This window comes from Dendrobates tinctorius, unplaced genomic scaffold (genome assembly GCF_039654945.1).
Source record: "Dendrobates tinctorius isolate UK_male_01 unplaced genomic scaffold, ASM3965494v1 ptg000003l, whole genome shotgun sequence".
In the NCBI taxonomy this organism is placed as follows: domain Eukaryota; kingdom Metazoa; phylum Chordata; class Amphibia; order Anura; family Dendrobatidae; genus Dendrobates; species Dendrobates tinctorius.
Genome location: NW_027361671.1, coordinates 25435700 through 25463579, shown reverse-complemented (window position 1 = coordinate 25463579; position 27880 = coordinate 25435700). Strand labels below are relative to the sequence as shown.

Here is a 27880-nt window from a genome sequence, read left to right as displayed (position 1 = left end):
GTGTAACTCAGTACTGTGAGTACTTCACTAAAGGCGCTAAGAGGGAGACGTTCAGAAAAGGCACATATGTTGGCGGAGTATTGGAAAGGAGTACTTCATCTTGCCTGGAAGTAGGCTGAGCTCCTGACCCGGAGGACACGGCACGGATGCGGGCTCTTGTGCCACAACAGACTGTGAGTAAAGCTTTGGAACTACATGTCCCGGTGTCCTCCACTTATTCCTGCATCAACCTGCCCAGCACTGCTACATCCCCTGCGCCCAACACTACACCATCTACGTGTCACAGCACCTACTCCACCCTGGGACTACAGCCCTGCCTGTGGAGGGCTATAACATCATTGCTGCACCACACCATCTGTCCTAGAGGTTCTGTCTGCAGCGTCGGCTCAACATCTTCATTGCCGAACACCACAGGTGGCGTCACAACTCATTCATTCATAAACTCTAATCATCATACGCACACTGAACATTTCCCCCCCTTTTACAATGGGCTCCCAGGGCCACGGGCCGGGTCCCAGCTGCCGTGACAACTCCCATTGAAGCTCATCGGGCCCGGTACCGAGTACCCCACAGCCCTGGGAGGGCGTCCCAACTTTGGCATCACGAACAGGATGACGAAGCCCGGTGCCACCGGGTTCTGTGTGCCTACGATTTATTGGACTTAAAAATTTGTGGAAATGTGCAAAAGACCCAATTTGATAGACTGTAAAATGAACGCTAAAAATGGCCACCGGCTTGGAGAAGAAGGGCGTGACAACATGGGTGGTCCTAAGAAAAGACCGCGAACTGTCCTGGGCCTCCCCTGCCTGAACTTCTATGCAACTGCAACATGGCCCACCCCCCGAGGGGTTCGTATACTGGCTTGGTATGGAGGAGTAGGAAGTAGACCCGCCCTCAGAAGGAGGAGCGAGAGCCGGTGGCAGGAAAAGAGTCCATACAGGAAGAAGAAGGAGAGAACGCCATTATGGAAGACTGGTGGAGGCCAGAAGAACGCAATGGGGAAAAACCATTTGCTCCCAGGCAGCCCCTGCGGGGCATACGACCACTGCGATGTCATCTACAGCACCCACGTCCACCTCCAAACCAGTGCCGCCACTGGATGCGGCCTGCCCGGAGGAGGTACATGAGAGTCCCGGAGCAAGCGGTGGAGCAGGGGCTGAGGCCCTATCCGGACCTGGCACGGCCACGCATGTCCACCCCGGAGGCCTTGGCAGGAGCCAACCCTGCACCAGTACAGACCCAGCTGCCATCCATCTACCGGGCAGCCTCAGGGGTTATGGCTGTCATCGTTCGCCCCCCTGTACCCACGCAGGAACCGGAGCTTCATTGGGAAGCACCAGGTACGGTCATTGCCCCGCCGTGATCCTGGTGCTAGGGATGGCGCCTGTGGACAGAAATGGTCCGGTGATGGCTCGGGTATCAAGCGACCGCCCTCAAATGGCGCTATACCGGCAGCAACAGACAGTGGTGCCATTGACTGCAGTGCCACCTGAAATTGAGGAACCACATCCATTATTACCAATTGCAACCTCTGCAGAATTACAGGCAGCAGAGATATCACCAGCAGCAGTTGATGTGCTACCTATACAAGTAGATGCCAACCTCACTCCAGGAGAAAAGGAGTACCTGCAATTTGTAACCAGTCAACAGGAAAAGGATGTCCAGAAGTTCTCCCCTGGAAGCAGCAGCCCAAGTCATCAGTTTCCAGCACCCCAGAAGGGGAACACCAACACTAAAGGAGAAAATAACTAATTCTGTTACCCAAGAGGATATTTGCACCATTGTGCTTGTTTGCTATTTTTTTCTATTTTTCTATTTTTGGGTATCATGATGTTTCCAGTTTTGTTGCCCAGTTTTATTGGCAGCGTTTTTCATATTGAACTGCAGTGATCATGAACTTGGAGTGAATCACAAACTTTATTGTATATAGTTGCACCTCTTTAGGTGCCCTTTCTTGGTTTTACATAAGTCTTTTAGGAATAAGGACTACCTCATTAGGAATAAGGACATTTCAAGACATCTTGGCTGGATCAATGTCTATATTGCACTTATTGATGATGTCTAGTATTTGTGATAGAAAAGAAAAAGCGAATAGTGAATGTTTTATAGAATTTAGACCAATGCTTTGATATTTGAATAAAGATTTAAAATTGACAAGTGATGAACCCGGCATCAGCGGTTGTCACTTAAGGTTAATAATAGCAAGTAGAAAATGTGAAAGAAGAGATGAAGAAGGAATGTGTTGATGAAGAATACTTGAAGTGGTAGTGAGAAACTGCCAATAGCACTTTTGGATTAAGTACTGTATTAAAATATAGATAGTTAGTTAAAATTGTTTTGTTACGTTCAAGAAACAGTGCCTCTCATATTGAGAAGATTAGATAAGAATTGTTTACTAAGCATTACAAAAATTTTTGTATGTTCCTGCATTTGTCAACCTTTGTTTTTTTTTGCAGCTCGCGGACGTGCTGTGTTTAACGGGGGGTATGTGGTGCCCCTGAGGGTTCAGTCTCCACAGAGGTACTGCACCTCCTTCTGAGGTGTGGTGCTCCACTATTCAGGTAAGGTGGAGACACCTGACCACACTCCAACACCTGCATCCCACACAACATAGTAGTGTAGCAAAGCACCCTTTGGTGGCTCCCTGCTTGGAGCACGAACAGTGCTGGGAGGCGGGTGGAGTTTAGTTTGCACTCAAAAGAGCAGAAAGAGGATAGGAATAAGTTAGTTAGTCACAGGAGTCTGACGAGGTCAGTCTGTGAAAGGAGATCCCCTGAGTGGGATGGATGAAGGAAGTGCTGCAGCCGACCTCAGTGATCTGGGTCCGCTGGCACAGAAAAGGAACATTAATAGAAAGCCTGACTCTCCACAAGAAGGAAAGAATTAGTATGGAACGTGAGGAAAAGAAGAGAACCAAGGATCAGGGTTGGAGGAGAACCCTTCCCAAGTTCTAAGCGCAAGGCCGGGGTCCGGTCCCCGAGGTTGTATGGATACTAATTGTCCTGCAGCAGACACCGGAGGAATAGAAGTTGTCACCACTTTATTCCCACATCAGACTTGGGGGCACAACAGCAACGATAGTGAGCCGGGACTAGGTAGTAAGGAGTCCCCGAAGCAGGCTACAGCTGTCTGCCGTGCAAGTAGAGTTCATAGGAACATCGGACAGGAGGAACTCCAGTGTAACTCAGTACTGTGAGTACTTCACTAAAGGCGCTAAGAGGGAGACGTCCAGAAAAGGCACATATGTTGGCAGAGTGTTGGAAAGGAGTACTTCATCTTGCCTGGAAGTAGGCTGAGCTCCTGACCCGGAGGACACACGGCACGGATGCGGGCTCTTGTGCCATAACAGACTGTGAGTAAAGCTTTGGAACTACATGCCCCGGTGTCTTCCACTTATTCCTGCGTCAACCTGCCCAGCACTGCTACATTCCCTGTGCCCGACACTACACCATCTACGTGTCACGGCACCTACTCTGCCCTGGGACTACAGCCCTGCCTGTGGAGAGATATAACATCATTGCTGCACCACACCATCTATCCCAGAGGATCTGTCTGCAGCGTCGGCTCAACATCTTCATTGCCGAACACCACAGGTGGTGTCATGACTCATTCATTCATAAACTCTAATCATCATAAGCACACTGAACATTTCCCCCCCTTTTACAATGGGCTCCCAGGGCCACGGGCCGGGTCCCAGCTGCCGTGACAACTCCCATTAAAGCTCATTGGGCCGTACCCCACAGCCCTGGGAGGGCGACCCAATCAGCTACTACCAGTGATTGACTGCAGCAGTCAGGGACGTCATCGCTGCAGCAGGGAGCAGAGGCTAATAAAGGATCAATCAGCATCGGAATGGGAGAGGCAGGAGATTGCGGAGGGGAGAACGGCTCATTTTATCTTTTCTTTTAAACCAAACTAAACCTTGTGGAAAACACTTGTACAACTCCTTTAACATTTGGTATCTGGTAGGATAACACAGGGAAAAATTACTAAGGCTTCATCTTAATAGATTTCATTTTCATAGTGGAAATTATAATATTACATACCTCAGTCTAATAGTAAAACTTCCTGTATGCAAAACCTATTTTGTAGCCTCTTCCATCCAGATACCATCAGTAGGATTGTATTTTATAGCCTTCAGTCCCGGTAGGCCCTCGGCTTTGTTTCCAATTTAACAAAATTTTGAAATCTGCTGCTCACCATGTAATGATAACGGAGCATTAGGAACAATATCGCGGACGATCTTTGAGTGGTAAAAATTGAGCTATGTCCTTTTACAAGAAATAGAGGAGGTGGCGTCCGATATATCATTGTGGTCTTTGTTTTATCTTGAAATGTCATTTGTATTAGTTTTACATTCAGGGAACAGAAACAAGCATCAGATTCCTTCCAGACCTTCCACCAGTATGTGGCATATAAGCCTGTGACAAGTGACATTACAGAAGGTCATGTCACTTGTAACTGCTTGCATTAAACCTGTCTGATTTCCCATGTGCCCACCCTTTGTTTGATTAATACTACTTTATCCTCTCCAGGATATAGGAAAGTCCAATCTAAAGGAAGCCCTGTAAATGCTGGATGGATTGTTTCTTTCTAAATAATAGTTGGTGCGCAGGCAGAGGGAAGCTGACTGATGCTATACACACTGGACTTTTTATGAGCATTTTACTCCAGTAGATGGAGACACTTTATAGCATTAGCCAAAAAAAAACTATTGGAAAAACTAAGAGCTTCACAGCTAAGAATTACATTTGCGTTATAACTAATTGCTGATGCTTAATGTAGCGTAGACCTGGCTCATTAATTACCACATAATTCCTCAGTTCATGTACATTATGCATCTGCTGTCAATTTTTGCTGTATCATTCCTATGTTCGACATCTCTTGTATACCTCCATGACCCCCAAAGCCAGCTGCATCCCTCCTGTACGCCAGAGAGTGGAAATATCAATGCTAATCATATCTGGGGCAGGAGTTATCTGCTATGCTATATGTTTACACCCATTACACCTAAGTTATCACCAGAAAATCCATTAATTGTTAAATCATGATCAATTGTTTAAATCAGGTTTTTGTATTATATTGAACCTGTCACCTGGAAAAACACTGTTAGGCCAGGGTCACACTTGCGAGTGCAATGCGAGAAACTCACGCGAGTCTCTCGCATCAATGCGGTTTGGACCGGAGCACTTAGCTGCATACAAATATATGCAGCCGCACACTCCGGTCCCGAGCGCCGGCGGTAGTGCTGGGCATTGATGTGAGAGAATCGGTTGAGTTTCTCGCATTGCACTCGCAAGTGTGACCCCGGCCTTAACCTGCAGATATAGGGTTAATCTGCAGGTTAATAGCATTCTCAACCTGCCTGATGCCCGCACTTAGAGCCCCGTTGCCGGCAGGAAATTAACGTTTTTCCTCCTGGTAGCATTCAGCCTTCAGTCACAGGGCGGCGGTGGCGTGGGTTCAGTCATTTTTCTGTGTATAGAGCGTGGCGGCTATAACCGCCCCTGGCACTGACTGACAGCAGACTCTGCATTAGGGCCGGCTGTCAGTCAGTGTCCGGGGTGGTTATAGCCGCCACGCTCTACACACAGCAGTGACTCAATCCTCGTTGGCGCTGTGCCTGTGACTGAAACCTGAATGATCCTGGAGGGGATAAAGTTAATTTTCTCCCAGCAGCGGGTCTAAAAGCGCCGGGCAGGTTCAGAACTCTATTAACCAAATATATGCAGGTTAATACTATTTTTCATGTGTCTTGTGAAGGGAGGGGGAGTAGAGGGCGTTGTGACTTCATCTGATTGGTGGATCCCTGTGTTTTCAGCTGCATTTAGAGGTGCTACCTGTAATCCTGCCTCTAATAAGAAGCCTTACTGAAAACTCTTCCCAGAAGGATACAGGAAATTAATCTAAAAAAGGCACAATGGTCAGTGTGAAACTTACAGGATAACTAATTTTAGGGGTTTGTTGGGGTTCTTTCTTAACCCCTTTCTGACATTGGGTGTAATAGTACGCCAATGCCGGACTCCCCCAGCCCGCACCATACCGGGCTTATCGCGATTCACCTGTGGCTGTTAACTAGTTAAATGCCGCTGTCAATCTCAGTCAGCGGCATTTAACTGGCGCTTACCAGAAGCGCATTGCTAATCCTGCCTATCGGTGACCCCGTCACATGATTGTGGGTCACCAATGGGTCAGCATGACAACCACAGGTCTTCAGCAGACCTCTTTTGTTGTCAAGTAAGTGAGCATTTCAGCTACACACAAGCGATCTGATCATCGCCTGTGTGTAGCTGAGGAGTATCATGGAGATTATTGAAGGATACAAAAAGTAAAGAAAAAATGTTTTTAAAAATATTAAAAAAAGAAATACATACCCCCCTTTCGCCCCATTCAAAATTAAATTTGGTATCGCCGTGTTCAGAATCGACTGACCTATCAATATAAAAAACGAATTAACCCAATCGCGTAACGAGTAAAAAATTTAAAATGTTAGAATTACGTGGTGATCAAAAGATTATATCTACACCAAAATGGTATCAATAAAAATGTCAGCTCAGCACGCAAATAAAAAGCCCTCACCCAGCCCAAGATCACAAAAAGTGGAGAATCATAATGGCAGGTCAGTTTTAAAATTTAATGAACATGGTAAAAAAACAAACAAACAAATAAAAAAAAACAAGAGTGAAATTGCACTATTTTGGCAAATTCAAACGCACTTGGAATTTTTTTCCCGTGTTCCAGTACATGATATGTTAAAACCAATGGTGTCGTTCAAAAGTACAACTCGTCCTGCAAAAAACAAGCCCTCAAACGGCCATATTGACAGAAAAATAAAAGTTATGGCTCTGGGAAGAAGGGGAGTAAAAAACGAAAACGCAAAAACTGAAATATCTCTGGATGTTAAGGGGTAAACGATGGTACTATCAAAGAAAAAAAGCATTGACAACATTTTTTAAAGAATATATGTAACACAAAAACCTAAATTAAACAATAAGTCATTTTATGGTGACGGCTTACCTTTAAATGTGTAATATACCTTAATTTCTTAGATCAATAGAATCTGTTGTTGACAGAAATTTCAGGACTTGGAGAGCATTTTGGTGGATCCCATTAGGAACCAGAAAGAAAAGCCGATCTCTTGACAGTCTCGAATCTCACATTAATTACATTGGTAGTTATTCGTTTGGTCCCCGTGTAATAATTTCTCTTTCAATCTCCTCTATTTTATTGGGTGCCATAGGCAGGACTCAGGGCAATCGGCTGATCGCCTTGTGGGCCGCATTTTGAAATGAGACAGATCATTCTTCTTTACACCCAAAGGCTAGAAACCGGTATATACCTCACTCTTCCAACCGTAGACAGTTTGCTTAAATCCGCATTTACTTTTTTCTTTTTTGGCGCATCATCCAACCAATCATGGTTCATTTACTGTAGCTTAAAAAAATATCTTGTTTTGTGTATAATAACACCCTAATTGGGTGCTTCAGTGTCATACATTTCTGTCAAACAGACGCGAGACATGGAGCCACGGCGACTCGAGCATTTTTTTTTGAGCAAGTCAAAAATACTTGATTAGTACAGGAGCATTCTCGGATAACACTTTATCCGAGCACGTTTGCTTGTCACTAATGGCAATAATTTATTTATTTTACTTACTTATATAGAAACTCCATATTCCACAGCACTTTACCAACATTATTGCCACTGTTCCTGTTGGGGTTCACAATCTTAATTCCCTATCAGTATGTCTTTGGTGGGCTTTAAAGCCAGGACCCCAGTGCTGAAAAGCAGCACTGCAAACCACCAAGTCATCGCGTCTGCCAATAAAAAGGAATTTACGTGTTGAAATGCACTCAAAGGTCTTTTGCAACATTAAAGGGGGTGCAATGAGTAATATAAATGAAAACCCTAAAAAAGCAGGCAAAAAAAAGACTCTTCCAATCCAAGTCAATGTTTCTAGCCCTATAAAAATAATACAGAAAGAACACAATTTAAGATTTTAGTGGTCCTTCAAAAAATTAGAAGATTGTGAAAATCATTTACTTATTCACTTTTTTCTTTATGTTTTACACCAAATATAAAAATGAGATAAATGTTGAGCCCATGTATGACGAAAAAAAAATACCGTAAATTATTGAATAACCGAATGAGATTTTCTTTTTAACGCTGCGCGTATGGAAAGAAAAAAAACACAAAAATGTGCCTGGTCATAAGTGGGGAAGAATGGCCCTGTCTTGAGCTGGTTAAGATACTAAGACATAGTTCATGGACTTCAAGTGGTGGCGCGCGCTAGAAGATTAATTAAAGAACCCGTTATTTCCTGAGGCTGACATGTATTAGCTTCATGCAATGTCATGACATGAAATGATACGGCAGTGTCCAGCAGAAGAACAGCCATTAAATAGCCCATTTTCGCGCACAATCCTGCTAACAGTGCACTTTTCTTGCAATGCGTGAGGGATAAAATTGGCAGCACTTTGAGGTGACATTTAAACTGTCATTCCCGGCTTGCCCCGTGTTATTTTGACTGCAAGAATCGTTCCAGCTCTTAACTATATGGAATCTGACAGGAGACTCAATAATTTCACTACTTTATAGAGTCATTCCGTCCCCTCGCTGACCCCGCGCCTAGATAAATGCCGAGATAAATGAAAACATTTACAAAAAGCAGCACATTCTGGGCCGAAAATAAACTTCATCTCCCTCTTTTATATTTTCAACCTGCAAGATCATCTCTACCTGACATATAATTTACTACCTTCCCAGAAATCGGCACATTTTTTTTTATCCCTAAAGGTCTTATGGGGTGATTTAAATGACCCTTTCACCCCGATAAGGACGGACAGGAGGCAGACAACATTATAATGTGCGGCATGTATCCTTGATAAACACCTCTATCATACGGAGGTGAAGCAGCGCATTTATCCTGCAGGTCAGGACCCGCAAAGCTCTCTGGATGAGAATCTGAAAAGACTCTGAAGACTGTGCCAGCTTCTCAGCGTGCGCTGAAAGCCACTGTCAGGAATAGGAGCCTATTAAAGCCATCTGGATGGAACAAATCAAAATGGACAAAATAAATGGGGACAAATTTAGCAAACTTTTGTGGCTGCAGCAATTACTGCAATTTTGTGACCAAAGTGTTGTCAGAATCAAGGTTTACATTCGGCGGATCCATTTTTTTTTTTTAAATTGCTTTTTCTTTTCAATTTAATTCTGAGCAAGTATGTTTCATCAAAGACTTCAGCAGCTATAATGCAGGTGGAAAAGGGAATCGGAAAGTTTGTGGACTAAGGGGGTGATGTTTTGTTGCTTTGTTTGCAGATTTAATTATATTCTGTATGAATAGTGAATCTAAACATCGAAATCAACTAAGTGCATATTTATGACTATACGCAGCTTTTACAAGGAGATCGGGGTGTAAAAAATCAGACAGCACTCGCATGGTGGAGAAAAAAAATGCAGGTGAACACACAATGATAGAATAACATTGGTTCAAATGCAATCTGATTTTTATTAGGATTCCATTCGTCTGATTTCATCACCAGTGGGAATGAGCCCTAAGGCCGGGATCACACATGCGACAAACTTGGACGAGTTTCACATCTTAATACCCGGCACTCGGGAGCAGAGCGTGTGGCTCCATAGAAATACATGCAGCCGCACGCTCCGCTCCCGAGCGCCGGCAGCAGTGCCGGGTATCAAGATGTAAGACTCGCCCGAGTTTCTCGCATGTGTGATCCCGGCCTAATACTCAACCATCACCTGCCAGTTATGGTGGCTGGTTTACTGCATGAGCCTGCACATGCACATGCTTCGGACATGCACGGTAAATATATATATATACAGTTGTGGCCAAAAGTATTGACACCCCTGCAATTCTGTCAGATAATATTCAGTTTCTTCCTGAAAATGATTGCAAACACAAATTCTTTGGTATTATTATCTTCATTTAATCTGTCTTAAATGAAAAAACACAAAAGAGAATGAAGCAAAAAGCAAAACATTGATCATTTCACACAAAACTCCAAAAATGGGCCAGACAAAAGTATTGGCACCCTCAGCCTAATACTTGGTTGCACAACCTTCAGCCAAAATAACTGCGACCAACCGCTTCCGGTAACCATCTATGAGTTTCTTACAATGCACTGCTGGAATTTTAGACTATTCTTCTTTGGCAAACTGCTCTAGGTCCCTGATATTTGAAGGGTGCCTTCTCCAAACTGCCATTTTTAGATCTCACCACAGGTGTTCTATGGGATTCAGGTCTGGACACATTGCTGGCCACCTTAGACGTCTCCAGTACTTTTTCGCAAACCATTTTCTAGTGCTTTTTGAACTGTGTTTTGGCTCATTGTCCTGCTGGAAGACCCATGACCTCTGAGGGAGACCCAGCTTTTTCACACTGGGCCCTACATTATGCTGTAAAATTTGTTGGTAGTCTTCAGACTTCATAATGTCATGCACACGGTCAAGCAGTCCAGTGCCAGAGGCAGCAAAGCAACCCCAAAACATCAGGGAACCTCCACCATGTTTGACTGTAGGGACCATGTTCTTTTCTTTGAAGGCCTCTTTTTTTCTCCTGTAAACTCTATGTTGATGCCTTTGCCCAAAAAGCTCTACTTTTGTCTCATCTGACCAAAGAACATTCTTCCAAAATGTCTCGGGGTAAGAAGTGGGGTCTTCCTGGGTCTCCTACCATACAGTCCCTTTTCATTCAGATGCTGACAGATAGTACGGGTTGACACTGTTGTACCCTTGGACTGCAGGGCAGCTTGAACTTGTTTGGATGTTAGTCGAGGTTCTTTATCCAACATCCGCACAATCTTGCATTGAAATCTCTTGTCAATTTTTCTTTTCCATCCACATCAAGGGAGGGTAGCCACAGTGCCATGGGCTTTAAACTTCTTGATGACACTGCGCACGGTAGACACAGGAACATTCTGGCCTTTGGAGATGGACTTGTAGCCTTGAGATTGCTCATGCTTCCTCACAATTTGGTTTCTCAAGTCCTCAGACAGTTCTTTGGTCTTCTTTCTTTTCTCCATGCTCAATGTCGTACACACAAGGACACAGGACAGAGGTTGAGTCAACTTTAATCCATGTCAACTGGCTGCAAGTGTGATTTAGTTATTGCCAACACCTGTTAGGTGCCACAGGTAAGTTACAGATGCTGTTAATTACACAAATTAGAGAAGCATCACATGATTTTTCGAACAGTGCCAATACTTTTGTCCGCCCTCTTTTTTATGTTTGGTGTGGAATTATATCCAATTTGGCTTTAGGACAATTCTTTTTGTGTTTTTTCATTTAAGAGAAATTAAATGAAGATAATAATACCAAAGAATTTGTGTTTCAATACTTTTGGCCACAACTGTATATATATATATACATATATATATATATATTGGAGAAAAATGTTCAAAATGCAACCATGATAACACTGGCCTCATCAGTTCTTAAAAATCTATTTAATAATGAATGCAGTTTGTCATGCAAAATATGGTGACTAATCTGCTTTAACAATACATACCGTAATAGTATAAAATAATGACATAAGGTACAAGTGAGTGACAGACCGGTGTGGACATAGAGCCGATCCTGCCTGTAAGGGCTTGCAATCAATGAAAGGGGGAAGCAGACAGAAGATGATGGGAGCTGCTGATATGTCAGCAGTGGAGGCATTGTAGGTTCTTGGCTCTCCTGAAGAGATGTTTTATCAGAGTTTGTTCCAAGTTTCATCACGTTTTTGTTGGGTGAGAAGCAAAAATAAAAGTTTCTCCACTTTCTCCTATCTAGCAATCTGAGCGCTGTCCACATTTGTAAAGAACCCATAGTCCTGCATTCCCAATTTTGATTTGAAACTTGGATCAATATTGGAACTGCCTCTGCGATTTTGCGCTGACCACTCGGTCCTCAAAAAAAAATCGGACATGTGACCTACCCAATAGACTACACCAGGTATGAGTTCTACCCATGAAAAATACAGATAGAAACGATACACAAAATAATGGACGTCAAAACACCCTAAGAGACAGACTAACACAGAGCAGACAACCCCCTCTAATTAGGATCACACAGAACTTTTCATTATGTCTGAGCGGTATAAGAGTCTTCCACTTTTTGTGCCCATATTGAAAATTTAATTAATAATGTTACATCGTTTGGTATTTTGTTTCCCTGCACATTTAACATTAATGTAATTTGTGATCTTAAATCAGCTGAGAGAAGCTCAGAAAAAGACCGATAAAAGAGTAAAAAAGTCTCCTGTCAGACCGTCACAATGAGCTCACTGATATATTATCCATTTACTCGTTCTGTAGGCCGTAATAGACAGTGCAACACAGAAGTTATAGAAGGCAAATGGTACAACGATTTTGATGGCAAATAATTGCAAAAATAATAATAATAATAATAAATTTAATTTTATTTCTATAGCGCCGACATATTCCACAGCACTGAAGCATTGAAGCAGCTGGGCGGCGACCAATTATCCCAGGTGTAGTTCCCTAACTGACCTGAGGGTAAGGGGGGCGCCGGAGAGCTGCGAGTTTCAAAGTGGAACTGAAAAGTTTCGTGAAGTATTGTTGGCAGTGGTGAGACACCCAAAATAACCCCCTTGCGATAAATTGTTAGGGCAAGACTAGCTTGCTGTTTTTTATCACATGGTGCCAGTGGTGGGATACCTAAGATAAACCCCCTGTACCTCTGATAGCCGTGTGTTGGCAGCACGTCACGTCCCTCCGTCCGTGACATACCAGTGTCAGCAGTGGGATCGTGGCATAAAAATGAAAAAAAGTGAAAAATGTTTTTTCCGCCCAGATACAGGCATTTTAGTAAAAAATAAAAAGATTGTTGAGAAAGGTGGTCAACCCCTTTAATGAAAGTATATGTATGAACCGGTGATTTCTCTCCGCTCCTGAAATGATGCATAACATTATACAAACAGCATTTACCCAGATCATCACACAAAAAAATCAACAAAAAGTAAAACGCTGAAACCCCAGGTGTTTAATAGTGTAAAATACCCTTTATCTTATGAATATTTTCTCTGTTTTATTTCAAATCCTCATAAAATGTTATCAGTCAAAATGCATTTTGGAATTGATTGCCTTTTGCTCGACAGATACATACAGTAGTAACGTGCTGGTGTTTTGTCCGCAGGTAATGGAAGACATGCTGGAGGATGAGGAAGAGGAGGATGACAAAGATGACAAGGTAATTATCCTTCTGTACACATGGGTACCTGAGGTTATCAGAATGTAAGCATGGCACAGACAGAGGGAGACGGAATTGAAAGCTTTCAGGCCAGAACATTGGCCGCTCTGTTTATCATTCTAACAATGCCCCTGTACGGTGCAAGCTAGAAATTCAGCTTTTTTTTAGTATAGAGCTGGGTCAAATATTTTATTTCTGCCAAGAACAAATATGATTCCGTCTGTCTGGAATGCGATCGCTCTTCTGATGATAATTGCACTGACAACTGTTTATGAAGGGCAAAATATGTGTCCTGACGAAAAAAGTTACCCACACAACAGCGCCGGTTATATGAAGAATGGGATTAATTGTGCCGCTGACTGTAGAGATAGGGCTACATACAGATGAATGGCAGAACTATATATCATTGTTCCCATTGTTTCTTTGTGATCCTGCGGAATGGCGTAGTCCTTCTTTGTAGTGTCTCCCGTGTACTGGGGGATAACGAGATTGGCCTTTCATCCCATATACAGACACCTATACTTAACAACTAATTAATAAATCAAAGCTATTATGGTTTATAGAGTCAGTTCAGGCAGTTCTTCATTTGGTATCTTATATATATTGCAATTTGTTGAAAACCAAGTCTCAGAGTCGACGCAGAGAGTAGAAAAATAGAGAACCAAGATGATCCATTTTAATACATTTACGGAGCAGAATGGTGAAAATATGGGGACGTGAGGCAGGAAAAGAGATGGGTGTGGGGGACTACAGTTAGATGGCAAATATGCAGCACTCACCAATATAGCTGAAAAACTGTGCGTCTTTATTTCATATGAATTCCATCAATGGATATATGGATATGCAGGACGTTAGAGGAATGCTAGGGGAGGTGCCGGAAAATGGCCGTTTCGCGATTACTCGCTTCTACGGGTCACCTGGACCCGTAGAAGCTAGTAATCGCGAAACGGCCGATATCCGGCACCTCCCTCCCTTAGCATTCCTCCAACATCCTGCATGTCTACATATCCATTGATGGAATTCATATGAAATAAAGACGCACAGTTTTTCAGCTATATTGGTGAGTGTTGCATATTTCTTCTTTTTTCATTTCACATTGAAATATTCATGTTTTTTTATGCAAGCACCTCCGTTCTTTGACTGAAATATATACCGCAATACTCCAGATAAATAGCTCCGTCTGTTAATGTGTTGATTTGTGTGCCCTAGTTTGCCATTCATATGTTTGCTCTTTGCTGAGATAGATGGCAAAATATTTTGTAAAAAATGGCTTTCAACATCTGTCACTTATTTATTCTCTTAACTCACTTATATAGCGCTATTAATTCCACTGCGCTTTACAGACATTATTGGCACTGTCCCCAATGGGGCTCACAATCTAAATTCCCTATCAGTTTATCTTTGAAGTGTGGGAGGAAACTGGAAAACCCATAGGAAACCCAAGCAAACATGGGGAGAACATAGATTGAAGCTTCTTTGCAGATGTTATACATGATTAGCTTTGAGCCCAGGAACCCAGTGCTAACTACTGAGCCATCTTGCTGCCACTTGTAAGACATCTTACTATCAAATAAAGACTATTTCTGATACAGTTCTGTGTACAAATGGGTTTGACTGATATCCCATCATGTTTCAAGGCCCTGACTGGTATTTTTCCATTGATTTAGCTGAATAAGGACCTATATTTTGGTGCATACCAAATATAGGACCTATACCTTGTTAATCAATTTTTTTATAAAAATTATTTATTTTTGTGATGACATATTCTGAGAGCCATAAGATTTTTAAATTTGTATATACAAAGCCCTGTGAGCACTTTAAACGCTTTTATAGCATGGGCTGCAGTCTGAAGAAACACAACTCCTGAAACCTGTGTCTCAACTGACAGAGTAGCGACAACGTAAGCACACATACTGGTGAGCAGCCGGGTTATTGTAACAATTGAAGAAATAAATCTCCTTGGCTGACTGAGCAGGGAGGACTGAGAAGAAATAAAAAATCCTTTGTACTCGGTCAGCCTCGGAGAAGATTTATTTCTTTGCTGTCACAGCTCTTCTCCTTAGTTTAGGTATGTATGCTTAAGATACTGCTCCTCTGTCAGTTAAGACAGAGGTCTTAAGAGCTGTGTAGACTGAGACAATATGCTGCCTTGACACGTAACTAGGATAGGCTGCCATTTGAGTTATGTAATGAGAATCATTTTCTTACATCTTGGAGAAACCCTTTGAACATAAGTTATGATCTTTCCACAGGATAGGTGATATTGGATTAGCAAATACCACTGTAACCCCCCAAAATGGCAGAATGAGAAACTTTTATCCCTGATAGAATGGAGCGGGAGTATGCATGCTTGACTGCTGCTTCTTTAATTCCCTATAGGGCTGCTGCGAATGATTGAAGTGGCAGTCGGACATGTGCACAGACAATCCATTTCATCTGGGATAAAAGTCCCCCATCCTGTGCCTATGTGATCACTTGTTTTCTCTGGACAACCCCTTTAAGTGGATATCTCTATATTTACAAAAAAAAAAAAACATGTTTTTTATTCTGCATTTATTTTGTCATAATATGATCAAAATGATCACGTTTGTATCTCTTATCTAATACAAAATGTAGGTAATAATTTTTCCTTTCCAATACCCAATGTAGTTGTATCTTGTTGCACAGCTCTTAAGAGTTAAATTTTTGGCTTCTGTGTTGACACATGGCCAATTCAACTGTTGTTCGACAAAAAAAAAAAGAAGAAAAAAAGAGACACAGGAAAGAAGAGCAGAAGAAAGAAATACAAGCCTGTTTCCACAATTCATTGTGTCAGGATATGATAGCACTTGCATTAGTCGTCCTTGAGGGAATATGAAAACCAGAGGGAGGAAATTAGAGTGACCTTGTACCACAAAAGCTATGGATTGTGCTAGCAGGACTACTTTGCAGCACACAAGAGCGTAGTGATAAAGGTCTGGAACTGTCTGCTTTTTTACAATACCCCAAATCTCTCTGCTGCTAGAAGAACCTTCAAAAGATGAGATGTTACAATTAAACTTTTGAAGACAGTTGCCTATATTCATAAAAGTAGAGAAAGGACTTCTTCTGCAGCATCAATCGTTTTAAGATGCTTTACCCTCTTAAAACATATATTTCTTCAATAGCCAAGTATTACACTATTAATCGGGGTTGTCAATTTATTATATTAAAACTAAGCAGTCCGTTGTCTTAAAAAATAATTTATCTAAGTGTAATGTGATCTCAAATCATGCTGTGGGGAACATTTAGGCCACATTTCATCAAAGCTTTTACACCAGAAAACTGGGGTAAAAAGCTTTGAAAATTAAAAAAAAGTTGCCCTTTGCGAGGCGGTGCCAAAATTGAATGTTTTTGGCTGATGCATGCCATTTTTACCCAGCTGTGACAGAGTGGGTGGAGCTGGCATGGGGTGTAGTGTCAGCCACTCATCATATTCAGTACGAGTGGTGGCATATGTTATGCCAAAAATCTTATTCCGGTCCCCGACTGGAGTAAGATTTGTTGCGAGGCGTACACACCTCTTCATACATCTTCTGATTCATGAAGAGGCATAAATCAGGCGCTTTGCACTAAACACCCCCTCACCCCTCATCAAGATCGGTATGAAAAACGTCGGTCTTGATGAATCGGGGTCTAAGTGTCCGAGGTAATCTGTGGAGTACATTTTTCAAAGCCAAAACTCCTCAATGTTCTTTAATCACAAATAACATAGCTAATGAAAGATGTTTTACAGTGGCATGTAAAAGTTTGGGCACCCCTGGTTATAATTACTATTATTGTGAACAGCTAAGCAAGATGAAGATGAAATGATCTCTAAATGGCCTAAAATTAATGATGGCACATTTCCTTTGTATTTTAGGTAATATATATATATATATGAACAACGACAAAGCAAATTCCAGCAATAACGTGAGCAATCCAGGATGCTGTTAAAAAATTTTTTCTTTTTATTCATAAATCCATTAAAATGCAATGGTCCAAGCAGTTCAAAACAGCAATAACGCAGGAAAGTCGTGCAGGTAGGACTACGCGTTTCAGCGGTAGAACCCGCCTTCTTCACGGTCCAGAATCTGGATGGACTTATGGATTTATGAATAAAAAGAAAAAAATTTTTAACAGCATCCTGGATTGCTCACGTTATTGCTGGACTTTGCTTTGTCGTTGTTCACATTTGTATGGATGGACTCCTACATCCAGATCCGGGCACAACGGAGTTAACCAGGTCAGCTGAGGTTCCAGGTGGTTCACAGGAGTGAGCTGGTCTACATTGTTGGATTTATATATATATATATATATACACTCACTGGCCACTTTATTAGGTACACCTGTCCAACTTTGTGTTAAGACTTAATTTCTAATCAGCCAATCACACGGCGGCAACTCAGTGCATTTAGGCATGTAGACATGGTCAAGACAATCTCCTGCAGTTCAAACCGAGCATCAGTATGGGGAAGAAAGGTGATTTGAGTGCCTTTGAACGTGGCATGATTGTTGGTGCCAGAAGGGCTGGTCTGAGAATTTCAGAAACTGCTGATCTACTGGGATTTTCACGCACAACCATCTCTAGGGTTTACAGAGAATGGTCCGAAAAAGAAAAAAAATCCAGTGAGCGGCAGTTCTGTGGCCGGAAATGCCATGTTGATGCCAGAGGTCAGAGGAGAATGGGCAGACTGGTTCGAGCTGATAGAAAGGCAACAGTGACTCAAATTGCCACCCGTTACAACCAAGGTAGGCAGAAGAGCATCTCTGAACGCACAGTGCGTCGAACTTTGAGGCAGATGGGCTGCAGCAGCAGAAGACCACACCGGGTACCACTCCTCTCAGCTAAGAACAGGAAACTGAGGCTACAATTTGCACAAGCTCATCGAAATTGGACAGTAGAAGATTGGAAAAACGTTGCCTGGTCTGATGAGTCTCGATTTCCGCTGCGACATTCGGATGGTAGGGTCAGAATTTGGCGTAAACAACATGAAAGCATGGATCCATCCTGCCTTGTATCAACGGTTCAGGCTGGTGGTGGTGGTGTCATGGTGTGGGGAATTTTTTCTGGGCACTCTTTGGGCCCCTTGGTACCAATTGAGCATCGTTGCAACGCCACAGCCTACCTGAGTATTGTTGCTGACCATGTCCATCCCTTTATGACCACAATGTACCCAACATCTGATGGCTACTTTCAGCAGGATAATGCGCCATGTCATAAAGCTCGAATCATCTCAGATTGGTTTCTTGAACATGACAATGAGTTTACTGTACTCAAATGGCCTCCTCAGTCACCAGATCTCAATCCAATAGAGCATCTTTGGGATGTGGTGGAACGGGAGATTCGCATCAGGGATGTGCAGCCGACAAATCTGCGCCAACTGTGTGATGCCATCATGTCAATATGGTCCAAAATCTCTGAGGAATGCTTCCAGCACCTTGTTGAATCTCTGCCACGAAGAATTGAGGCAGTTCTGAAGGCAAAAGGGGGTCCAACCCCTTACTAGCATGGTGTACCTAATAAAGTGGCCAGTGAGTGTATATATATATATATATATATATATATACATATATCATATCTATTTAGTATATAATTGCCTTGTAATGTTTTAATTTCCTGTTCTGTCCAGATGGCACCGTATCCCAGAATTCCAAGCGGTGGAAGTTCACCCACCGCCATATTTGGACACCAAAGTGATGGGTGTCTCAATATGGAAACTGCTGCTGGTACCAACCTATTGCGCGGTACCACCAGCGGAACACTGTTGCAACACACACACACTCTATACTCCATACACATCATACACACACACACTCAGACTCACACACTCACATTCACACTCACTCCCACACACTCACACACTCAGACTTACTCACTCAGACTCACACACTCAGACTCACACACTCACTCACACATTCACACTCACTCTCACACTCACTCTCACACTCACATTCTCACTGTCACAATCCATGTTTGGATCTGTGGCAGATCTGGGCACACATATAACCTTTTTTTCCTTCAAGCCTCTGGCTTAATGTTAGTTTTTGGCCCTGATGGCCGCTGGGGTTATTACAACCTTGGTTGCTGCTAATGGGTTGCCCCGGTGGCCGCTGGGGTTACTAGATGTATAATTTAGCCAGCAGGTGTTAACCTTCCCCTCCTTCCTATAAGAGGGTGTCAGGTGCTCTTGATCACTGTTGGTGATACTGGTCATTTCCTAACCAACCTTGGTGGAGAGAGGAGCTATTGGGAGCAGTGCTTTGCAGCTCATCCAGAGCTTTGGTGTTTCAGTTGTTCAGTTGGAAGCTGTATCTGGGTGTCGTACAAGACAGGTTATTACACTTGGGGTTATTTAGTTTGGAGAATCGAAGGCTTAGGGGTGATCTTATTACAATGTATAAATATATGCGGGGGCAAAACAAAGACCTTTCTAATGATCTTTTTACTCTTAGACCTGTGATGGGGACAAGGGGGCATCCTCTACGTCTGGAGGAAAGAAGGTTTAAGCATACTCACAGACGCGGATTCTTTACTGTAAGAGCAGTGAGACTATGGAACTCTCTGCCATATGATGTTGTAATGAGTGATTCACTACTAAAATTTAAGAAGGGACTGGATGCCTTTCTTGAAAAGTATAATATTACAGGGTATATACACTAGTCTCCTTAATATTGCGTTGATCCAGGGAGCTAGTCTGATTGCCGTATGTGGAGTCGGGAAGGAATTTTTTTCCCCAATGTGAAGCTTACTGTTGCCACATGGGGTTTTTTTTGCCTTCCTCTGGATCAACATGTTAGGGCAAGTTAGGATAGGATATGGGTTGAACTAGATGGACTTAAAGTCTCCCTTCAACCTTAATAACTATGTTACTATGTTACTATGTACTCTGTTGCCTCAGGAGCATTGGCAACAGAGAAAGCTAAGTTGTTTTTTTTTCCCTGTTCGTTATTTTCCCTAATATTATATTAGTACAGCGGTGGGACCAATGTCCGCACTAGCCAGTTCCCTAGTAAGGGATAGGTGCAGGGCTAGTGAGGGATTAGGTATCCTGGTTGGTGACAGGTGAAGAGCCTGTATAGGGAACGTTAGGCGTGCTCAGGGACACAGCTTCAGGAGAGTGCAGGAGGTGTCCACTTCCCCGTTCCCTATTGTAGGGCCCACCGTTGTAACTGTGTCCCCAGTGTTCCCTTGTTTGTCTTGTTGTTTCAGTTACCGACCTGCTGGTCGCGTCACACAGGGCAAGTCACTACGTGACATTATCACCAACCCCTACCTATTATTTCTGGTGAGCCATGACCCATATACAGGTCTCTACCCAACTGCTTCAGCCCCTCACAGATGAGCTTAGGGTGCTGCGTGGTGAGGTGGTGCTGCAGCAGTTGGTGGTGTTTGGGGCCTTGCTTCAGGTGCAGGCTCAGCCAGAACCCAAGATATCCCTCCCTGACAGTTTTTCTGGAGGGAGAGATAAATTCTTGGTTTTCCAGGAGGCCTGCAAGTTATACTTCAGGCTCCGTCTTCGTTCATCAGGGAGTGAGGAACAACGGGTGGGAATCATTATGTCCCTTCTGAAGGGTGATCCCCAATGCTGGGCCTTCCCCCTGCCTGTCGATTCACCATCCTTACGATCAGTGGATGAGTTTTTTGCGGCATTGGCGCTGGTGTATGGAGATCCTGATGGCGTCTCCCTGGCGGAAACCCAACTCCATAAGATCAAGCAGGGAGGCTGGCCTACTGAGGAGTACTGCTCAGAGTTTAGGAGGTGGGCCATTGACACGCAGTGGAATGACCCTGCACTTAGGAGTCTTTTTGTGCAGAGTCTGTCTCCAAGTTGCAGGATACTCTGGTGCAGTACGCCGCTCCCAGGTTGCTGGAGGCGACCATGTCCCTTGCCTTCCGGGTGGATAGACGCCTCAGGGAGAGACATACACCATATGTGCCCCCTATTGTCCTCGCTAGGGATGAGGACACACCAGTGCGGACGGAGGAACCAATGCAGCTCGGAGTAGTTGGTGCTAACAAGGGGTTGCCTGCAGTTCGCCGTGTTGTGGGGGTATGTTTTTCCTCTGGGCAGCCTGGCCATTTTATAGGAGCCTGCCCAGTGCGTGCCAAACCTTCGGACGAACCCATACAAGTAGGAGGAGCTAATTTTCAAACAGTGTCACCTATGGTTTGTGGAGTGGTGGGGGCATGTTTTTACTGTGGGCAGACTGATCATGCCCTCAAAGCCTGCCCAACGTGTGCCAAATCATCTGTACCAGCTAAGAAACCATGTGCCCCTGGTCGTGTGGAGGGAGACATCCAGGGAGTGTATATTTCCTCCATTTTGCCCTCTCAAGGTACTATGTCAGCAGAAGTGGTGGTTGGCGGGGTACCTGAGGGCATACAGGTGCTTGTGGACAGTGGAGCAGGAGTCAGTCTGGTGGATGCTCACTTTGTCCAGACTCATGACCTGAAGAGTAGGACGCTGGCCAAACCTCTAAGCATCCAGGCCATTGACTGTGTCCCACTGAGCCAGGGGAGGTTGACCCAAGTCATAGAAAATATACATCTGCGAATAGGAACTCATGTAGATTCCCTGTCGTGCTACGTCTTGGGGGGAATGCCATCACCTATCGTTTTAGGCCTCCCTTGGTTGGAGAAACACAACCCGGTCATAGATTGGCGGTCTAGGGAAGTAGTCAGCTGGGATCAGTCGTGTGAGGGCTGCTGCCTGGGGGCTACTGTCTCTGCCATCTCTCTACAACCGTCCCCTTCTTCTTCAGTGGGGGCAGCAGAGGTGCTGTCGGGAAGTAGGGGCAAGTCTCAACCATCTCCATTAGCCAACCCTGAGAGGCGGAGGCCTCATAGGAGGAGGGGTGGGAGGAGGGTGGTGGTTCCCTCTGTGAATTGCGGGGGTGTGAGTGTGGTGACACAGGGGGATGAATCTGTTGTCAGTTCCGTAAAGAGTTCACCATCTTGTGGCAAACGTATGTGTGGCAATAAACGTTCAGGTCCGGACCTGTGTGTGAACGAGTATGTATGGGTGGCCACTAAAAACATCCAGTGGAAGTGTGCTGCTGGGGTCTGGAGTTCTCAGGTGATCGGGCCATATCAGGTGTCAGCCATCCTCGGCCCAAGTACTTACCAGCTGGAGTTACCCCAAATATGCCCATACACAATTCGTTCCCCAGGTCGGCACTCTGGAGATTTGTGGTGCCTCCGGAGCATACATTGCCACTTCCATCTGCCCACATTTGCCATAAACCTGAGAGTCAGGTAGTTGCTGAAGTGTACTCTGGTGGATCTGGGCGTCCTCACTGTGGGTGATTTTCTGGTGAAGTGCGATGTTGAGGGTCCAGAGGCCCCTTATTGAGAGGGGGAACTGTCACAATCCATGTTTGGATCTGTGGCAGATCTGGGCACACATATAACCTTTTTTCCTTCAAGCCTCTGGCTTAATGTTAGTTTTTGCCCCCGGTGGCCCCTGGGGTTATTACAACCTTGGTTGCTGCTAATGGGTTGCCCCGGAGGCCGCTGGGGTTACTACATGTGTAATTTAGACAGCAGGTGTTAACCCTCCCCTCCTTCCTATAAAAGGGTATCAGGGGCTCTGGATCACTGTTGGTGATACTGGTCATTTCCTAACCAACCTTGGTGTAGAGAGGAGCTATTGGGGGCAGTGCTTGGCAGCTCATCCAGAGTTTTGGTGTTTCAGCTGTTCAGTTGGAAGCTGTATCTGGGTGCCATACTCTGTTTCCTCAGGAGCATTGACAACAGAGAAAGCTAAGTTGTTTGTTTTTCCCTGTTTGTTATTTTCCCTATTAGTACAGCAGTGGGACCAGTGTCCGCACTAGCCAGTTCCCTAGTAAGGGATAGGTGCAGGGCTAGTGAGGGATTAGGTATCCTGGTCAGTGACAGGTGAAGAGCCTGTATAGGGAATGTTAGGAGTGTTCAGGGACACAGCCTCAGGAGAGTGTAGGAGGTGTCCACGTCCCCGTTCCCTATTGTAGGGCCCACCATTGTAACTGTGTCCCCGGTGTTCCCTTGTTTGTCTTGTTTCAGTTACCGACCTGCTGGTCGCATCGCACAGGGCTAGTCACTATGTGACACTCACTCACTTACACTCACACTCACATTCACACACTTACTCTCTCATACTCACACACTCACACACTCTCACACTCAGTCACACACACTCACACTCACGAAGCCTCTTGCGCACTACCACCAGTGGAACACCGTCACACTGCGCTTGGGTGAATTCCACGCAGACGCAGTGAATCATTCGGCTGATCCCAGCAGCAGATGCGCACCTTGTCCATAGGCAGAGGAAGCCGGTCACATTAAAGGGGTTTTCCCATGAACGAAAGTTAATTTTAAAAATTGTCTGTGTCTGACGGAGCATACCACATCTCCTGGGCAGGGGAGGAAGCAAAAGACAATACTGACATTACAGCAGGGAGTAACAGAGGATTCATTTTGTGAGGTAAAATATTTCACTGACTGTTTTTAAACATTTTTTACTTCATAAAATGTATCTTCTGCGATCTCCTGCTGTAATGCCAGTATTGTCTTTTGCTTGCAGGGGTGAGAGAGACAGAGCACAGAGGGAGACAGCTCAAATGGGACAGCACATGAGGGGAGAACACAGCACAGGAAGGAGGGAGACAGCAGACAAAGGGGATAGCACATGGGGTAGACAGGTCAAAGAAGAGAGCACAGATGGGAGAAGTCAGTACATGGGGAAAGAGAGAGTGGATAGGTGGGTGAGCACATTGGGGGAGAGATTCTCAACGCTGCAAAGCCTGCCCCCATCGTGACATTATCGCCCTCCTGATGCGATAGCATCGGGCCTCCATCTAGTATGATATATATGAATATATGGTAAAAATTAAGAGACCACTTTCAAATGTTCAGTTTGTCTGATTTTTCTCTTTATAGGTATATTTTTGAGTAAAATGTAAATTGTTATTTTAGTCTACAAACTTCTGACAACATGTCTCCGAATTTCCATGCAATAAATTTTGTTTTTCTTTTCTGAAAAGGAGAAATGGTAAAATTTTTTAAAAAAAACCCAGTGCTTTCAGACCTCAAAGGGTGCAAAGAAAACTAGTTCATAAATATTTAGAAACAACAATACTAATGTTTTAACTCAGGAAGAGTTCAGAAACCAATATTTTGTGGAATAACCATGATTTTTAATCACAGCTTTCATGTCTCTTGTCATGCTTGCCACCAGTCTTTCACACTGCTTCTGGCGCAAAAATTTAAGCAGTTCTTCTTTGTGTTGATGGCTTGTGACTATCCATCATCCTCTTGATTGCATTCTAGAGGTTTTCAATGGGTTTCAGGTCTGGAGAATGGGCTGCCCATGACAGGGTTTTGATGTGGTGGTCTCTTAATTTTTGCCAGAGCTGTATATATATATAGTCATTTTTTACATTAATAAATGAAAATAGGCCAATGCAAAAGTTTGGGCACCCTGCATGGTTAATACCTAGTAGAGCCTCCTTTTACAAGTATCACAACTTGTAAAAGCTTTTTTGTAGCCAGTCAAGAGTCTTTCAATTCTTGTTTGAGGGATTTTCATCCATTCTTCCTTGGAAAATTCTTCCAGTTCTGTGAGATTCCTGGGTCGTCTTGCATGCACTGCAATTTTGAGGTCTAACCACAGATATTCAATGATGTTCAGATCAGGCCCCGTCACACACAGCGAGATCGCCAGCGAGATCGCTGATTTTGTGACGCCACAGCGATCTCGCCAGCGACATCGCTGTGTGTGACATATATAAGCGACCTGCCCCCCTGCCATTTTTTGATCGTTGGTCTCCCGCTGGCCAGCTCGCTGCGTGTGGCAGCGGGAGACCATCGATCAGCGACGCTGGGAGCTGGTTTCCAAGGTAACAGCGGTTATCTAAGAGCCGCGCGGCTCTTAGATACCCGCTATTTACCTTGGATACCAGCTTACTCGCTGGCCCTGATGGCTGGTGAGTCTGTCTATGCGACAGCTCACCAGCGATCAGCTAACTATGTCCCAGCGATCCCATCCACGTCGGATCGTAGGTGGGATCGCTGGGACTTTGAAGCGTGTAACGGGGCCTTAAGGGCCATTGCAAAATCTTCAGCTTGTGCCTTTTGAGGTAGTCCATTGTGGATTTTGATGTTAGTTTAGGATCATTATCCATTTGTATCCTCTTTTCAACTTTAGCTTTTTTTACAGATGGTGTTATGTTTGCATCAACAATTTGTTGAAAGTTGATTGAAACTATTTTTCCCTCTAACCGTGAAATGTTCACTGTGCTATTGGCTGTAACACAACCCCAAAGCATGACTGATCCAACTCTATGTTTAAAGGTTGTTGAGATGTTCTTTTTTTTTTAATTCTGTGGCCTTTTTTTCTCCACACATACCTTTGATTATTGTGGCCAAATAGTTCTCTTTTAACCTCATCAGTCTACAGGACTTGTTTCTAAAATGCATCAGTCTTATTTAGATGTTCTTTTGCATACTGTTGACATTGAATTCTATGGTGAGGACGCACGAGAGGTTTTCTTCTGATGATTCTTCCATGAAGGCCATATTTTTGCAGGTATCTCTGAACAGTAGAACAATGTGCCACAACTGCAGAGTCTGTTAAATTTTTCTCAAGGTCATTTACAATCAAGCGGTTGTTCTAATTTATCTCTCTAGAAATCCTACAAGCAGCTCTCACTAAAATTTTGCATGGTCTTTCAGAAATTATCTTGATCTTCACTGTTTCTGTTAACTGCCATTTCTTAATTACATTTTGAACTAAGGAAAGGGCAACTTGAAAACACTTTTCTATTTTCTTATACCCTTCTCCTGCTTTGTGGGTCTCTACCATTTTTATTTTCAGAGTGCTAGGCAGCTGCTTAGAAGAGCTCCTGAATGCCGGTTTTTGGCACAAGGTTAGGGGAGGCTGAGATTTTATACAGCTGGGAAATATTGCATCACATAGCCTTTCCTAATGATCGTAGTGAACAAGCCACAACCCTTACAGGGTAATTAAGGTCTGAAACCTTGGTGAAAGTTATCTGAGCACACAAATCTCCAAGGGTGCTCACACTTTTGCATTGGCCCATTTTCCTTTTTGTAATTTTTAAAATGCAAAAAGGACAATATTTTTTTCCCTAAAATACAAAGGAAATGTGTCAGTATTAACTTTAGGGCTTTTATTGATCATTTCATCTTCAATTTGCTTAAGTGTTGGCAATAACAGTAATTTTGACCAGGGGTGCCCAAACTTTTACATGCCACTGTGAACCAGTGGTATGACTTTAGTATCTTATATTGGTTGCAGTTTGGACCTTTTTTAGAAGCTGACCTCCCATCGAAAGGCCATATTCGCATTTCAGTCTTTTTTAGCCATGTGCTGTCTGTGTTTTCCATGATTTTCAATGTAGCTAATCATATATCTGTTTAACTTTGTGGACCGATGGCTTGCATAACAGCAGAGAGGGAGGGAGAGGGGAGAAACGTATCGGAAATTCTACAGAGAACAGAGAAAACAGGCTATGGGCAAGGAGGAAAGCACATAAGGATGTAAGTGCTGTTCTGGAGCTATGTTAATGCTTGAAAGCTAGGGAAGACAGCAGTAACCTTCACAGACAGAGCTTACATCCAGCCTGTATTACCGAGAGAGACACTCCTACAAGATCAAAATCGAAAATTGGATCTAGCTGCAAACTGCATAACAGAGGGGCTGAAAATGAATGAAAGAATGGGGATTGCAGACTGAAATATAGTAGAAGTTTATTAACTAAAGGTAACCACCAACATGTGCGAAAATTATTTTCTACATGCCAAAGGAGTTTTTTGAGATGGTGAAAAACAGTGAATTTTTTAGTGGAAATTGTCTCAGTACGCTCCGTATTTGAGTTTTTTTTAGGAGTTTTCATTTCCTGAAGCAAGTTTTAAAGAATTTTTCTAGCATTATTGCACCCTTGAAGCATTTTTTTTTTCAGTTTTTTGATTGGACAGTGTCTAGTTTTGTGAATTTTCCTTATGGAAATTACTCAAAAAAAGTGACGTCCGCTTTCTATTCTTTCACCAGACGTTTTTAAAAACCTGAAGTATAGGAAATAAGCTCAAAACACGGAAAATATCACCAGCAAGTGGTTTTACAATAGAAATAAATAGGAAGAGTCTTTCAGTCATTTTTTTGAGTGATTTTTCAGGTGTTTTTCAAAGCGGACATGTTTCAAAAGCCTCTAGAAACAACTATGTGAAAATACCCTAAAGGGGATAGCTCCTAGTATACCCGTACTTCACAAGGGAACACTAATAAGTATTGCCCGTGCGTAGACACCAAATCTAGTTCTCATTTAACAAGTCATTGCAAAATGCTAATCGTCGACCTCCTGAATTATGTTATATTAAAGGGAGGATGGTGTTTAAGAGATGAGAAAAACTGTGTCTTAATTTATGCCCTCGACCTTTGCTTCTAGTAGAGATGTATAGTTATATAACACAGTAAGAACTTACTCTTTGGCAGAAAGCATTAGAAATGTCAAAAAACTCGGTGTGATTTGTTATCCCCCGAACAATCTCCTGTATGCACTTACACTTCAATAAGGATGGAGACGTAATGCTCCCAGATGACTTCACTAGCTCACAGTTGGAAATCAACAGATTGGATGAGAAATCCCTATAGAGTGTTCTGGT

The 27880-nt window shown here is 43.5% G+C and overlaps 1 protein-coding gene across 5 annotated transcripts in view; it reads left to right on the top strand.

Moving 5' to 3' along the window:
- MCTP1 (multiple C2 and transmembrane domain containing 1) overlaps positions 1-27880 on the top strand; it is a 1234258-nt gene that overhangs the window by 1119395 nt on the left and 86983 nt on the right. For all 5 annotated transcript variants that reach the window (XM_073589970.1, XM_073590053.1, XM_073589912.1 and 2 more), the window contains one exon: positions 13162-13215. In XM_073589970.1, the coding sequence (XP_073446071.1) occupies positions 13162-13215 (54 nt within the window). The remainder of the gene's footprint in view (positions 1-13161; positions 13216-27880) is intronic.